Source organism: Entelurus aequoreus, linkage group LG19 (genome assembly GCF_033978785.1).
Source record: "Entelurus aequoreus isolate RoL-2023_Sb linkage group LG19, RoL_Eaeq_v1.1, whole genome shotgun sequence".
Taxonomy (NCBI): Eukaryota; Metazoa; Chordata; class Actinopteri; order Syngnathiformes; family Syngnathidae; genus Entelurus; species Entelurus aequoreus.
The window spans coordinates 7,067,859-7,085,807 of record NC_084749.1 but is presented as its reverse complement, the minus strand read 5'-3'; the positions used below and the strand labels follow the sequence as shown (position 1 = coordinate 7,085,807).

The following is a 17,949-nucleotide window of genomic DNA, read 5'->3' as shown; positions in this document are numbered from 1 at the left end:
AGCAAGGTCGCAGAGAAAATGCGGACTGGATTTTGAGTGATGTGGGCATTTTCTATACGAACAAGTCCAAGGACCGCAAGCAAGGTCGCAGAGAAAATGTGGACTGGATTTTGAGTGATGTGGGCATTTTCTATACAAGGATCGCAAGCAAGGTCGCAGAGAAAATGCGGACTGGATTTTGAGTGATGTGGGCATTTTCTATACGAACAAGTCCAAGGACCGCAAGCAAGGTCGCAGAGAAAATGCGGACTGGATTTTGAGTGATGTGGGCATTTTCTATACGAGGATCGCAAGCAAGGTCGCAGAGAAAATGCGGACTGGATTTTGAGTGGTGTGGGCATTTTCTATATGAACAAGTCCAAGGACCGCAAGCAAGGTCGCAGAGAAAATGCGGACTGGATTTTGAGTGATGTGGGCATTTTCTATATGAACAACTCCAAGGACCGCAAGCAAGGTCGCAGAGAAAATGCCGACTGGATTTTGAGTGATGTGGGCATTTTCTATATGAACAAGTCCAAGGACCACAAGCAAGGTCGCAGAGAAAATGCCGACTGGATTTTGAGTGATGTGGGCATTTTCTATATGAACAAGTCCAAGGATCGCAAGCAAGGTCGCAGAGAAAATGCGGACTGGATTTTGAGTGATGTGGGCATTTTCTATATGAACAAGTGGAATGGATTGGATACTGACGCACCAAAGGGGCTCTTTACCTTACGCTATGAAGTGAGGGGAAACTGAGTGAATAATGACAGGTTCAATCAATCAATCAATCAATCAATCAATCAATCAATCAATCAATCAATCAATGTTTATTTATATAGCCCTAAATCACTAGTGTCTCAAAGGGCTGTACAAGCCACAACGACATCCTCGGTGTCGAGTGGGTCTGACATAATATTGTGAAAGTCCAACACATCAGCGAAAGTCCAGTCCATGGTGGGGCCAGCGGGAACCATCCCGAGTGGAGACGGGTCAGCAGCGTAGAGATGTCCCCATCTGATGGACAGGCTGGCGGTCCACCCCGGAGCAGAGTAGAAAAGAAAAGAAAAGAAACGGCAGATCAACTGGTCTAAAAAGGGAGTCTATTTAAAGGCTAGAGTATACAAATGAGTTTTAAGATGAGACTTAAATGCTTCTACTGAGGTAGCATCTCTAACTTTTACCGGGAGGGCATTCCATAGTATTGGAGCCCGAATAGAAAACGCTCTATAGCCCGCAGACTTTTTTTGGGCTCTGGGAATCACTAATAAGCCGGAGTTCTTTGAACGCAGATTTCTTGCCGGGACATATGGTACAATACAATCGTCAAGATAGGCAGGAGCTTGACCGTGTAGTATTTTATACGTAAGTAGTAAAACCTTAAAGTCGCATCTTAGGTGCACAGGAAGCCAGTGCAAGTGAGCCAGTATAGGTGTATATATATATGTATATATATATATATAAAGGTATATACAGTATAGGCGTAATATGATCAAACTTTCTTGTTTTTGTCAAAAGCCTTGCAGCCGCATTTTGTACCATCTGTAATCTTTTAATGCTAGACATAGGGAGGCCCGAAAATAATACGTTACAGTAATCGAGACGAGATGTAACGAACGCATGAATAATGATCTCAGCATCGCTTGTGGACAAAATGGAACGAATTTTAGCGATATTACGGAGATGAAAGAAGGCCGTTTTAGTAACACTCTTAATGTGTGACTCAAACGAGAGAGTTGGGTCGAAGATAATACCCAGATTCTTTACCGAGTCGCCTTGTTTAATTGTTTGGTTGTCAAATGTTAAGGTGGTATTATTAAATAGATGTTGGTGTTGAGCAGGACCGATAATCAGCATTTCCGTTTTCTTAGCGTTGAGTTGCAAAAAGTTAGCGGACATCCATTGTTTAATTTCATTAAGACACGCCTCCAGCTGACTACAGTCCGGCGTGTTGGTCAGCTTTAGGGGCATGTAGAGTTGGGTGTCATCAGCATAACAGTGAAAGCTAACACCGTATTTGCGTATAATGTCACCTAGCGGCAGCATGTAAATACTAAAGAGTGCAGGGCCAAGAACTGAACCCTGGGGGACTCCGCACGTTACCTTGACATAGTCCGAGGTCACATTGTTATGGGAGACACACTGCATCCTGTCAGTAAGATAAGAGTTAAACCAAGACAAGGCTAAGTCTGACATCCCAATACGCGTTTTGATACGCTCTAATAAAATATTATGATCAACAGTATCGAAAGCGGCGCTAAGATCAAGAAGCAGCAACATAGATGAAGCATCAGAATCCATCGTTAGCAATAGATCATTAGTCATTTTTGCGAGGGCTGTCTCCGTAGAGTGATTTGCCCTGAAACCGGATTGAAAAGGTTCACAGAGATTGTTAGTCACTAAGTGTTCATTTAGCTGCTGTGCGACAATTTTTTCGAGAATTTTCGAGATAAACGGTAGGTGGGACACCGGCCGGTAGTTCACCATGAGGTCAGGATCGAGGTTAGGTCTTTTGAGTAGAGGATGAATAACCGCTTTTTTGAATGCTAGAGGAACAGTACCAGAGGAAAGTGATAGGTTTATAATATTTAACACTGATGGACCTAATAAAACAAAAAGCTCCTTGATAAGTTTCCCAGGAATTGGGTCAAGTAAACATGTTGTTTGTTTTGTCCCATTTACACATTTTAACAATTCCTCCAATGTTATTTCATCAAAGAGAGAGAAACTATTTTGGGGGGCAATGTCCGTCGTATATACAGTCGTATTTGTGTTAATAGAACCCAGTTGTAGCTGGGATGCGTTGTCTTTAATCTCTTTTCTGATGAGTTCAATTTTCTTATTAAAGAAATTCATAAAGTCATCTGCCGAGTGGGTGGAGCTACTGGGAGGAGTCCCTTGTTGGGTTAGCGATGCTACTGTACTAAACAAAAATTTAGGATCATTTTTGTTGAGGTGGATGAGATTTGAGTAATATTTAGCTTTAGCTGAGGTAAGCATGCGTTTATAAGTTATTAAACTATCACTCCATGCTTGATGGAAAACCTCAAGTTTAGTCGCACGCCATTTGCGTTCCAGCTTTCTACATGATAATTTCTGGGCTTTAGTTTCTTCTGTAAACCATGGGGTACGCCTTTTAGGGGCCCTTTTTAGCTTTAGCGGTGCTACAATATCAATGGTGTCGCGCAGGGCGTCGTTAAAGTTGTTAGTGAGGTTATCAATAGAGCCCACATAATTTGGGAATGATGCCATTACTGAAGGCAGTAGGTCAGTAAGAGTCGTCGTTGTGGCAGCATTAATGTTGCGGCTGCTATAGTAGTTATTATTATTATTATTAGTTTGTTGACAATGAGTCAGAACTTCGAATTTTATAAGGTAATGATCGGACATTACTTTAGTGTACGGGAGTATCGTAACTTTAGAGGTGGTGACACCCCTGACAAGCACTAGATCTATCGTATTACCGTTGCGATGCGTGGGTTCATTTATTATTTGTGTAAGACCACAGCTATCAATTATAGTCTGGAGCGCCACGCATGGAGGGTCCGATGGGGTATTCATATGGATGTTAAAGTCTCCCATTATGATTATATTGTCGGCGTGCGTCACTAGATCAGCAACGAACTCTGAAAATTCATTGATAAAGTCCGAATAGGGCCCAGGGGGGCGGTAGATGACAGCCAGGTGGAGAGGCAGCGGTGTGACAAACCTCATAGTGAGCACCTCAAACGAGTTATATTTATTATTTAGGTCCGAGGTAAGGCTAAAGTTTTTGTTGTATATTAGTGCAACACCCCCACCCCTTTTAATGGGGCGGGCAATATGCGTTCCCGCATAGCCAGGAGGAGACGCCTCACCCAGCGCAAAAAATTCGTCTGGTTTGAGCCAGGTCTCGGCTAAACCAACGACATCAAGATTGTTGTCTCTGATGACTTCATTAACTAATAACGTTTTGGAAGACAATGACCTTATGTTTAAAAAGCCCATATTATAGGTAGTGGGCTGTTTTGAGGAGTTTTTGTTGAAAGTATCCGTAGTAGCAATATTAATAATGTTACGTTTATTATGCATAGTGCACTTTAAATAATTTCGACCATATCTAGGAATTGATATGACAGGAATTTTTAGATTGTTTGCCACCTCAGTAAAATGCATGTCCACCTCTGACGCAGAAAAAACATTATGTGAGTTGTATATTATTCTAGAAGAATTGCTATGTGTGCAGGGATTATCCAGCCTGGCGCTGGCTAGTTCTAGCTTAACAGACTCCTTATTAGCGCTTCTTTGTGGATTAGCATTTAGCTTTTTCGTTAGCCCCGCTAACAACAAAGCATTTAGCATATAGGTTATATGATTATTTATTTAAACTCATATTCAGGCCACTTTATAATGAATATGTCGGCATGTACTTGTAAAAAATAAAAAAATAAATAGATTTTTTTTTTTTTTCTTTTTTTTTTTAACACTAAATTATTTAGGGGGGCTTAAGAATATTTTAGGGGGGCTTGAGCCCCCCTAAAATAGGCCTAACAACGCCAATGGGTACCGGTACCAAAACGTATTTCGATACTTTCCTAAATAAAGGGCACCACAAAAAAATTGCATTATTGGCTCTATTTTAACAAAAAATCTTAGAGTACATTAAACATATGTTTATTATTGCAATTTAGTCCTTAGACAACTTGTCTTTTAGTAGTAAGTAAACAAAGACTCCTAATTAGAGATGTCTGATAATATCGGACTGCCGATATTATCGGCCGATAAATGCTTTAAAATGTAATATCGGAAATTATCGGTATCGGTCTCAAAAAGTAAAATGTATGACTTTTTAAAAGGCCGCTGTGTACACGGACGTAGGGAGAAGTACGGAGCGCCAATAAACCTTAAAGGCCTACTGAAATGAATTTTTTTTATTTAAACGGGGATAGCAGATCTATTCTATGTGTCATACTTGATCATTTCGCGATATTGCCATATTTTTGCTGAAAGGATTTAGTATAGAACAACGACGATAAAGATTGCAACTTTTGGTATCTGATAAAAAAAAGGCTTGCACCTACCGGAAGTAGCGTGACGTAGTCAGTTGAACATATACGCAAAGTTCCCTATTGTTTACAATGTTGGCCGCATGAAGTGAGAGAGATTCGGACCGAGAAAGCGACAATTTCCCCATTAATTTGAGCGAGGATGAAAGATTTGTGGATGAGTAAAGTGCAAGTGAAGGACTAGTGGGGAGTTGAAGCTATTCAGATAGGGAAGATGCTGTGAGAGCCGGGGGTGACCTGATATTCAGCTGGGAATGACTACAACAGTAAATAAACACAAGACATATATATACTCTATTAGCCACAACACAACCAGGCTTATATTTTATATGCCACAAATTAATCCTGCATAAAAACACCTGCTTGTTTGTTATGCTAGCTCCTAGCTCCTCTGCTAGCTCCTAGCTCCATAGAACACACCAATACAATTCAAACACCTGATCAACACACACAATCACTCAGCCCAAAAGACCGTTTACCTAACCCAAGGTTCATGAAGCTTATATATTTTTAAAAAGTTACGTACGTGACGCGCACATACGGTCAAGTTATTGAATGTTTAGCAGCCAAGGCTGCATACTCACGGTACCTGATATTCAGCTGGGAATGACTACAACAGTAAATAAACACAAGACATATATATACTCTATTAGCCACAACACAACCAGGCTTATATTTAATATGCCACAAATTAATCCTGCATAATAACACCTGCGTGTTTGTTATGCTAGCTCCTAGCTCCTCTGCTAGCTCCTAGCTCCATAGAACACGCCAATACAATTCAAACACCTGATCAACACACACAATCACTCAGCCCAAAAGACCGTTCACCTAACCCAAGGTTCATAAAGCTTATATATTTTTAAAAAGTTACGTACGTGACGCGCACTTACGGTACGGTACGTGTTATGCTAGCTCCTAGCTCCTCTGCTAGCTCCTAGCTCCATAGAACACGCCAATACAATTCAAACACATGATCAACACACACAATCACTCAGCCCAAAAGACCGTTCACCTAACCCAAGGTTCATAAAGCTTATATATTTTAAAAAAGTTACGTACATACGCAAAAAAAAGCCAAAGCTGCATACTCACAGTAGCACGTCTGCGTCTTTGTCATCCAAATCAAAGTAATCCTGGTAAGAGTCTGTGTTGTCCCAGTTCTCTACAGGCGTCTGTGTATCCAAATCAAAAGTCCTCCTGGTTAGAGTCTCTGTTATCCGAGTTCTTCCATCTTGACTGCATCTTTCGGGAATGTAAACAAAGAAGCGCCGGCTGTGTACTGTTGTGGCTGACTACGTTCGAAAAATACGTCCATTTCGCACCGACAACTTTCTTCTTTGCTTGCTTGGCTTCCTTCTCCATAATGCAATGAACATGATTGAAACAGATTCACGAACACAGATGTCCAGAATACTGTGGAATTATGAAATGAAAACAGAGCTTTTTCGTATCGGCTTCAATGTGGAAGGCATACCCGTGTTCGCCGGGCTACGTCACACGCATACGTCATCCTCAGAGGCGTTTCGAACCGGAAGTTTAGCGGCAAATTTAAAATGTCACTTTATAAGTTAACCCGGCCGTATTGGCATGTGTTATAATGTTAAGATTTCATCATTGATATATAAACTATCAGACTGCGTGGTCGGTAGTAGTGGGTTTCAGTAGGCCTTTAAAGGCACTGCCTTTGCGTGCCGGCCCAGTCACATAATATCTATGGCTTTTCACACACACGAGTGAATGCAAGGCATACTTGGTCAACAGCCATACAGGTCACACTGAGGGTGACCGTATAAACAACTTTAACACTGTTACAAATATGCGCCACACTGTGAACCCACGCCAAACAAGAATGACAAACACATTTCGGGAGAACATCCGCACCGTAACACAACATAAACACAACAGAACAAATACCCAGAACCCCTTGCAGCACTAACTCTTCCGGGACGCTACAATATACACCCCCCACACACACACACCTCAACCTCCTCATGCATGTCCCAAATTCCACGCTGCTGTTTTGAGGCGTGTTAAAAAAAAATAATGCACTTTGTGACTTCAATAATAAATATGGCAGTGCCATGTTGGCATAACTTGAGTTGATTTATTTTGGAAAACCTTGTTACATTGTTTAATGCATCCAGCGGGGCATCACAACAAAATTAGGCATAATAATGTGTTAATTCCACAACTGTATATATCAGTATCGGTAATTAAGAGTTGGACAATATCGGAATATCGGCAAAAAAGCCATTATTGGACATCTCTACTTTAGGGATGTCCGATAATGGCTTTTTGCCGATATCCGATATTCCGATATTGTCCAACTCTTTAATTACCGATACCGATATCAACCGATACCGATATCAACCGATATATACAGTCGTGGAATTAACACATTATTATGTCTAATTTGGACAACCAGGTATGGTGAAGATAAGGTACTTTTTTTAAAAAAATTATAAAATAAAATAAGATAAATAAATTAAAAACATTTTCTTGAATAAAAAAGAAAGTAAAACAATATAAAAACAGTTACCGTACATAGAAACTAGTAATTAATGAAAATGAGTAACATTAACTGTTAAAGGTTAGTACTATTAGTGGAGCAGCAGCACGCACAATCATGTGTGCTTACGGACTGTATCCCTTGCAGACTGTATTGATATATATTGATATATAATGTAGGAACCAAAATATTAATAACAGAAAGAAACAAACCTTTTGTGTGAATGAGGAGGGAAGTTTTTTGGGTTGGTGCATTAATTGTAAGTGTATCTTGTGTTTTTTATGTTGATTCAATTAAAAAAAAAAACAAAAAAAAACGATACCGATAATAAAAAACCGATACCGATAATTTCCGATATTACATTTTAACGCATTTCATGACATCCCTACTCTACTTCTAATTAGTCTGCTGACATATGCAGTAACATATTGTGTCATTTATCTACCTATTATTTTGTCAACATTATGAGGGACAAACTGTAAAAATTGATTATTAATCTACTTGTTCATTTACTGTTAATATCTGCTTATTTTCTGTTTCAACATGTTCTATCTACACTTCTGTTAAAATGTAATAATCACTTATTCTTCTCTTCTTTGATACTTTACATTAGTTTTGGATGATACCACACATTTAGGTATCCATCCGATACCAAGTAGTTACAGGATCATACATTGGTCATAATTTAAGTCCTCATCACCCCCCCCCGCGACCCCAAAAGGGACAAGCGGTAGAAAATGGATGGATGGATGGGTGTCCAGGGACCTATTTACTGAGTTTATAAACATAATATACATTTTTAAAAATTAAAAAATGATTTTGTGACGCTAAAAAATATCGATGTAATCGAAGTAGTACTGCGATGCGGTGGCGACTTGTCCAGGGTGTACCCCGCCTTCCGCCCGAATGCAGCTGAGATAGGCTCCCGCCACCCCAAAAGGGACAAGCGGTAGAAAATGGATGTATGGATGGCCATATTTAATGATGACTTGACATGAAATGATTACATATGGCTCCTTTAGCACACACAAAAGTACCAACATTTTGGTATGGTTAAGTACTGGTATCGAATTTCCCAGGTACCAGGGAGTGATATCGCATCGGTTCAAATGTGTCCCTAGCAATGAGGACAAGTAGTGTGAGTGACGGGAAGAAAAGTGGTTTGATAAAGATTCTGAGGTTTTGTGGGGTGTTAAATGTTGCTAATCTGTGCTCCCTTGTCAGGGCGACTCTGGGGGTCCGTTGGTGTGCGAGGGAGCCCCGGGGAGGTTCTTCCTGGCCGGGGTTGTGAGTTGGGGTATCGGCTGTGCCCAGATCAACAGGCCCGGGGTCTACTCGCGCGTCACCAAGCTCCAGAACTGGATTCAACGCCACACAGACCCCGGCTCGGCCCGCCACTCCCCCGAGCATCACGCCAGTAGGCCGCCAACACCCAGGACGGTCGCCCCCGGCGTGGAACCCGCGGCACTTCCCGGTATTGTGCTGATGACCGCCGGCCGTTACCACCGCACGCCCGTGACTCTTCCCGTTGTCTCCTAGTTTCCAACTGCAGCGCCAACTTCCTGTGCACGCCTACTTCCTGTGTCAGCAAGTCCAACCCAGAATGTGACGGAGTCCCAGACTGCCCCAACCAAGCTGACGAGAGGAACTGCGGTAGGTTTGAATATGGAACTTTACAGCAGGGGGGTCCAAACTACGACCCGCCAGACGTAAACATCCCAATGCGCTCTGAAATTCATCCTACATACCAGAATGCCACATATTTGCTGCCATCTTGTGGACAAAGATGATAAAGACACACAACAAAATTGTTGAATGGCTAACTGGTAGATTTCAGATATAGAAAATCTTCACGTGTGTAACAACCTGCCTCGTCGGCGAAGCGTCCTCTCAGGTTGTTCATGTCCATTCCAGACTGCGGTCAACGTCCGGCGCTGGGCTCCAGTCGGATTGTGGGCGGAGTCACGGCGCGCAGGGGGGAGTGGCCTTGGATCGGTAGCCTGCAGTACCAGGGACAGCACATATGTGGCGCCACGCTCATTCACAGTAAATGGCTGCTGACCGCCGCACACTGCTTCAAAAGGTGCCAGGTTTGATGCCCGCTCGTCTTTTGTTCCCAACTAACCTGTCGTCTGGTGCTAAATTAGACTGCTCCGCAGTAAGTCTTTGCAGTCGTCCAGCATTTTGTTTTTGTTTACTTTGAATCCAGTTCAGTTTTAGTTTCGTTCTGCATAGCCTTCCCTAAGCTTCAATGCCTTTTCTAAGGGGCACTCACCTTTTGTTTAGTTTTGGTTTAAGCATTAGACACCTTTTTACCTTCCCACTGCCTCCCGCTGTTTCCCACATCTACAAAGCAATTAGCTACCGGCTGCCACCTACTGATATGGAAGAGTACTACACGGTTACTCTGCCGAGCTCTAGACAGCACCGACACTCAACAACAACACATCATTTGCAGACTATAATTACTGCTTTGCAAAAAATATTTTTAACCCAAATAGGTAAAATTAGATCATCTCACGGCACACTGTGGTGTCAAACACAAATAAGGCAACACGAGAAGTATCCCACACTTCTCTTTTGTAAAGTAAATATGTACAGCAGTAGGGCTGCAACTAACAACGAATTTGATAATCGATTAATCTGTCGATTATTACTTCGATTAATCGATTAATAATCGGATAAAAGAGACAAACTACATTTCTATCCTTTCCAGGATTTTATTGGGGGGAAAAAACAGCATACTGGCACCATACTTATTTTGATTATTGTTTCTCAGCTGTTTGTAAATGTTGCAGTTTTTAAATAAAGGTTTATTAAAAAAAATACAAAAAATACAAAAAAAGTAGCCTCTGCGCATGCGCATAGCATAGATCCAACGAATCGATAATCGCCAGCTATTTTTATAATCGATTAGTTGTTGCAGCCCTAATATATATATATATATATTTTTTTTTTAATAGTTTCAGACCTATCCATAGATAAACTTTTATATATTTGTAATTTTTTTTATGTTGTATGCTCTTTTAGTAAAAAATAAATAAAAATGAAACAAAACAAAAAAAAAAAATATATATATATATATATTTTTTTTATTGTTTCAGACCTATCCATAGATAAAGTTTTATATATTTGTAATTTTTTTTATGTTGTATGCTCTTTTATTTAAAAAAAAAAAAAAAAAAAAAAATATATATATATATATATATATATATATATATATATCAGTGTTTCCCATAAACTGCCAATATACCTGTGGCGATGGGGGCGTGGCTATGGGCGTGGTCACATGACATCATCGAGTAATTTGCATAATTTACTACAATGATATGATTTTCTCTAAAAAGGCTCAAAAAATGTATACTTACTAATTAATAACAGCTTTGTTTTAAACGTCCATCCATCCATTTTACAATATAATTACAACACTTTATCTACATATTTATATACAGATTTGAACAATAAGTTATTCACTGAAATATATTTATTAATTGTGGTTCTTACAAAAAATATATCTTATAAAATATAAAAGCTAAAATGTCTCTTAAAGCTCTGCCCCTTTAATTAGTGCATACTAAATAATTTAACTTGAGCCTACTACTACAACCATATTATTTACCAGCAACATAAAGTGAAACAGAGGCAGAGGTGTCCTGCCACAGTCAGTAACAAATAAACAGAAAACAGTAGTGGTCAAATACAAATAAGGCAACAAGAGAAGTATTCTACACTTCTCTTTTGTAAAGTAAATCTGAGCAGCCTATATGGGCATCTACATCAACTATATGATTTGCCTGAGAAGCTGGACAGGACAAAAAAATAAATAAATAAATAAATAAAAATAATAAAAATAATCTATTTGTGGCGGACGTAATTCTTTCGTGGCGGGCCGCCACAAATAAATGAATGTGTGGGAAACACTGTATATACAACTTTATCTATGGATAGGTCTGAAACTATTGAAAACATTTAAAGCGTTGAAAGTTAAAAATTAATATATGACTTCATACTTTTTTGAGTGCCTCCTTTTTTCAGCAAAAGATAGTGTGAGTTTTTGAGAAAAAATAATAAGGCAACAAATCAGTGTTATTAAATGTACAGTCCATTTCCACTCTTCTGTTATTGCTTGCTGCTCATTTCCCAGATCATGACTAAACTCCCACGCACGTGTACGTACCTGTGTTCATCACACCTGCAGCGACACTAGCCCCGCCCACTGGGCAGTGAGCCTGGGCTCCGTGCTGCGTTCCGGCGTCGGGGCCTCGGTGGTCCGCATCCAGCGGGTCATCATCCACCCGGCGTTCCACAACACCAGCCTGGAGCGGGACGTGGCCCTGCTGGAGCTGCTGGTCCCGGCCACCTTGTCCCCCGCCGTGCAGCCCGCCTGTGTGCCCTCACCTGCGCATCGCTTCCTGCAAGACGCAGAGTGCTACATCTCAGGCTGGGGGTCCACCAGGGAAGGAGGTAACGTCCACATTGTAGCTGCCATCTTGTTTCTGTTGCACAAGACACATGTTTCTTCCCACAGGTCCAGTGAGCAGCCTGCTGCAGAAAGCTCCAGTGGGCATCATGGAGCAGGCGGACTGTCACAAGTCTTATGGCCACGCCCTCACTGGTCACATGATGTGTGCTGGTCACCTGCTGGGAGGCACAGACACCTGCTTGGTGAGACAATACCAGCATTTTACATTAATAACATGTACAAGAAGGATTTTACAAAAGCAGTGAAGTTGTCACGTTGTGTAAATGGAACATAAAAAGAGAATACAACAAATCCTTTTCAACTTATATTCAATTGAATAGACTGCAAAGTCATGGACTTAGAATTTAATGGCAGCAACACATTGCAAAAAAGGCATGTTCACCACTGTGTTACATGGCCTTTCCTTTTAACAACACTCAGTAAAGGTTTGGGAAGTGAGGAGACACATTTTTGAAGTGGAATTCTTTCCCATTCTTGCTTGATGTACAGCTTAAGTTGTTCAACAGTCTCCCTTCTCATACTTTAGCCTTCATATTGCACCTACATTTTCAATGTCTGTACTACAGGCAGGCCAGTCTAGTACCCGCACTCTTTTACTACGAAGCCACGCTGTTGTAACACGTGGCTTGGCATCGTCTTGCTGAAATAAGCAGGGGCGTCCATGGTAACGTTGCTTGGATGGCAACATATGTTGCTCCAAAAGCTGTATGTACCTTTCAGCATTAATGGTGCCTTCACAGATGTGTAAGTTACCCATGTCTTGGGCACTAATACACCACCCATACCATCACACATGCTGGCTTTTACACGTTGCGCCTAGAACAATCCGGATGGTTCTTTTCCTCTTTGTTCCGGAGGAAAAGACGTCCACAGTTTTCCAAAAACTATTTGAAATGTGGACTCGTCAGACCACAGAACACTTTTTCCACTTTGCATCAGTCCATTTTGATGAGCTCGGGCCCAGCGAAGCCGGCGGCATTTCTGGGTGTTGTTGATAAATGGCTTTCGCTTTGTATAGTAGAGCAGTGGTCCCCAACCTTTTTGTAGCTGGGGACCGGTCAACGCTTGAAAATTTGTCCCACGGACCGGGGGTGGGGGTGTAATTTTTTTTCATAAAGAAATACAATCATGTGTGCTTACGGACTGTATCCCTGCAGACTGTATTGATCTTTATTGATACATAATGTATATATTGTGTTTTTTATGTTGATTTAGTAAAAAAAAATAAAAAAAATGTAAATGTTTTGCGCGGCCCGGTACCAATCGGTCCGCGGACCGTTACCAATCGGACCGTGGACCGGTACCGGGCCGCTGCCCGGTGGTTGGGGACCACTGTAGTAGAGTTTTAACTTGCACTTACAGATGTAGCGACAAACTGTAGTTACTGACAGTGGTTTTCTGAAGTGTTCCTGAGCCCATGTGGTGATATCCTTTACACACTGATGTCGCTTTTTGATGCAGTACAGCTTGAGGGATGGAAGGTGCGTAATATCATGGCTTACGTGCAGTGGTTTCTCCAGATTCTCTGAACCTTTTGATATTACGGAGCGTAGATGGTGAAACCGCTAAATTCCTTGCAATAGCTGGTTGAGAAATGTTGTTGACCCTCGCCCCATCCTTGTTTGTGAACGACTGAGCATTTCATGGAAGCTGCTTTTATACCCAATCATGGCACCCACCTGTTCCCATTTAGCCTGTTCACCTGTGGGATGTTCCAAATAAGTGCATTCCTCAACGTTCTCAGTCTTTTTTGCCACTTGTGCCAGCTTTTCTGAAACATGTTGCAGGCATCACATTCCAAATGAGCTAATATTTGCAAAAAAAATCAAGTTTACCAGTGCGAACATGAAATATCTTGTCTTTGCAGTCTATTCAATTGAATATAAGTTGCAAATCATTGTATTTTGTTTTTATTTACCATTTACACAACTTCACTGGTTTTGGGGTGTGTAGAAGAGTCCCGATACTAGTACAATGTAAGCTGATGTTGACACTATACACCAGGGGTCACCAACACGGTGCCCGCGGGCACCAGGTAGCCCGTAAGGACCAGATGAGTAGCCCGCTGGCCTGTTCTAAAAATAGCTCAAATAGCAGCACTTACCAGTGAGCTGCCTCTATTTTTTAAATTTTATTTATTTACTAGCAAGCTGGTCTCGCCTTGCTCGACATTTTTAATTCTAAGAGAGACAAAACTCAAATAGAATTTGAAAATCCAAGAAAATATTTGAAAGACTTGGTCTTCACTTGTTTAAATAAATTCATTAATTTTTTTACTTTGCTTCTTATAACTTTCAGAAAGACAATTTTAGAGAAAAAATACAACCTTAAAAATGATTTTAGGATTTTTAAACACATACCTTTTTTACCTTTTAAATTCCTTCCTCTTCTTTCCTGACAATTTAAATCAATGTTCAAGTACATTTATTGTTTTTATTGTAAAGAATAATAAATAAATTTTAATTTAATTCTTCATTTTAGCTTCCGTTTTTTCGACGAAGAATATTTGTGAAATATTTCTTCAAACTTATTATGATTAAAATTCAAAAAAAATATTCTGGTAAATCTAGAAAATCTGTAGAATCAAATTTAAATCTTATTTCAAAGTCTTTTGAATTTCTTTTAAAATTTTTGTTCTGGAAAATCTAGAAGAAATAATGATTTGTCTTTGTTAGAAATATAGCTTGGTCCAATTTGTTATATATTCTAACAAAGTGCAGATTGGATTTTAACCTATTTAAAACATGTCATCAAAATTCTAAAATTAATCTCAATCAGGAAAAATTACTAATGTTCCATAAATTCTTTTTTAAATTTTTTTCAAAAAGATTCGAATTAGCTAGTTTTTCTCTTCTTTTTTTCGGTTGAATTTGGAATTTTAAAGAGTCGAAATTGAAGATAAACTATGTTTCAAAATTTAATTTTCATTTTTTTTCGTGTTTTCTCCTCTTTTAAACCGTCCAATTAAATGTAAATATCATTAATTATTAATAATAACATAGAGTTAAAGGTAAATTGAGCAAATTGGCTATTTCTGGCAATTTATTTAAGTGTGTATCAAACTGGTAGCCCTTCGCATTAATCACTACCCAAGAAGTAGCTCTTGCTTTCAAAAAGGTTGCTGACCCCTGATATACACAGTAGTATTCACAGTGAGTGAAGATGTCATCTATTACAGTAGATGTTAGAATGGTCATGTCTAACTCAAACATCACATTCAAGTGTATTGTCCTCCATCATGCAGGGAGACTCCGGGGGCCCACTCACCTGTCGCGAAGGCTCCGGCCAGTGGTTCGTCGCCGGGGTAACCAGCTGGGGACACGGATGCGGGCGAGTCGGCTTCCCGGGAGTTTACACTCGCGTGACGTCTGTGAGGACGTGGATGTCCGCGTACCTGCCTTTCTGAGGTTGGAACTCTCCGCAGCCACACACTCAAACACGTCAGTCTTTACTTTTGTCACCTCACCTGGTCTCAGGTGCGCACGTATTGCAACACACTTTACTGCACCGTTGCCTGGCAACCGCTACGCTACACGGAATGACGCCGATTGAAGTGGTTATTGTCACAACGGGTGCAGTAGATACACCTGCAAACCTCACTGTGACCACAAACGCTAACTCGCGCACTAGCTAACATGAAAACAAGAGACATTAACGTCTTTCCCCATTAAGAAACGACGTAGCTCAATCTAAGCTTGTATTAAGACATCACTGAGCAACTAAGACTTTAGCCAAGCATGAATACCTTTTGTAAATGACTAAAATAGAAGAAATTCTGTTTATTGGAGGACATTTGGATGTTAACTGGCTGTCAAACTTTGCAAAAGTAAACACTCTGCAGGACTGCTTGTATCGCACATGATATCACACACAAGTAAACACTCTGCAGGACTGCTTGTATCGCACATAATATCACACACAAGTAAACACTCCGTAGGACTGCTTGTATCGCACATGATATCACACACAAGTAAACACTCTGCAGGACTGCTTGTATCACACATAAGTAAACACTCTGCAAGACTGTTTGTATCGCACATGATACCACACACAAGTAAACACTCTGCAGGACTGCTTGTATCACACATAAGTAAACACTCTGCAGGACTGCTTGTATCGCACATGATATCACACACAAGTAAACACTCTGCAGGACTGCTTGTATCGCACATAATATCACACACAAGTAAACACTCCGTAGGACTGCTTGTATCGCACATGATATTACACACAAGTAAACACTCTGCAGGACTGCTTGTATCACACATAAGTAAACACTCTGCAAGACTGTTTGTATCGCACATGATACCACACACAAGTAAACACTCTGCAGGACTGCTTGTATCACACATAAGTAAACACTCTGCAGGACTGTTTGTATCGCACATGATATCACACACAAGTAAACACTCTGCAGGACTGCTTGTATCGCACATGATATCACACACAAGTAAACACTCTGCAGGACTGCTTGTATCACACATAAGTAAACACTCAGCAAGACTGTATCGCACATGATATCACACACAAGTAAACACTCTGCAGGACTGCTTGTATCGCACATGATATCACACACAAGTAAACACTCTGCAGGACTGCTTGTATCACACATAAGTAAACACTCTGCAAGACTGTTTGTATCGCACATGATATCACACACAAGTAAACACTCTGCAGGACTGCTTGTATCGCACATGATATCACACATACACAGGTAAACCCGCTGCAGGACCGCTTGTATCATACACAAGTGAACGCTCTACAGTATTGCTTGTATCGCACATGATATCACACACAAGTAAACACACTGCAGGACTGCTTGTATCACACATATTTCACACAAATAAATGCACTGCAGTATTGCTTGTATCGCACATGATATCACACACACAAGTAAACACGCTGCAGGACCGCTTGTATCGCACATGATATCATTTCACACAAGTAAACACGATGCAGGACTCCTTATATTACGCATGATGTCACGCACCAGTAAATGTGTTTCATGACCGCTTGTATCGCACATGATATCACACACGTAAATGTGCTGCAGGACCGCTTGTATCGCACATTATATTACACACAAGTAAATGCGCTGCAGGACCGCTTGTATCGCACATTATACTACACACAAGTAAATGTGCTGCAGGACTGCTTATATCGCACATATCACACACGTAAATGTGCTGCAGGACCGCTTGTATCGCACATTATATTACACACAAGTAAATGCGCTGCAGGACCACTTGTATCGCACATTATATTACACACAAGTAAATGCGCTGCAGGACCACTTGTGTTGCACATTATATTACACACAAGTAAATGCGCTGCAGGACCACTTGTATCGCACATTATATTACACACAAGTAAATGCGCTGCAGGACCACTTGTATCGCACATTATATTACACACAAGTAAATGCGCTGCAGGACCACTTGTATCGCACATTATATTACACACAAGTAAATGCGCTGCAGGACCACTTGTATCGCACATTATATTACACACAAGTAAATGCGCTGCAGGACCGCTTGTATCGCACATTATATTACACACAAGTAAATGCGCTGCAGGACCACTTGTGTTGCACATTATATTACACACAAGTAAATGCGCTGCAGGACCACTTGTATCGCACATTATATTACACACAAGTAAATGCGCTGCAGGACCACTTGTATCGCACATTATATTACACACAAGTAAATGCGCTGCAGGACCACTTGTGTTGCACATTATATTACACACAAGTAAATGCGCTGCAATGCCGCTTGTATCGCCCATGATATAATTCCACACAAGTAAATGGGCTGTAGGACCGCTTGTACCGCACATGATATCACACACAAGTGAACACGCTGCAGGACCGTTTGTATCGCACATGATATCACACACGAGTAAATGCGCTGCAGGACTGCTTGTATCGC

General features: G+C 40.7%; 1 protein-coding gene across 1 annotated transcript in view; it reads left to right on the top strand.

Annotated features, from left to right (window-relative positions):
- The window catches only part of tmprss9 (transmembrane serine protease 9), a 26,600-nt gene extending 11,118 nt beyond the window's left edge, over window positions 1-15,482 (top strand). The window contains exons 10-15 of the mRNA XM_062028670.1: window positions 8,761-9,010; window positions 9,076-9,189; window positions 9,451-9,619; window positions 11,735-12,000; window positions 12,065-12,201; window positions 15,264-15,482. Coding sequence (XP_061884654.1) covers window positions 8,761-9,010; window positions 9,076-9,189; window positions 9,451-9,619; window positions 11,735-12,000; window positions 12,065-12,201; window positions 15,264-15,425 — 1,098 coding nt within the window. The 3' untranslated portion in view covers window positions 15,426-15,482. The remainder of the gene's footprint in view (window positions 1-8,760; window positions 9,011-9,075; window positions 9,190-9,450; window positions 9,620-11,734; window positions 12,001-12,064; window positions 12,202-15,263) is intronic.
- Window positions 15,483-17,949: the final 2,467 nt, after the last annotated feature.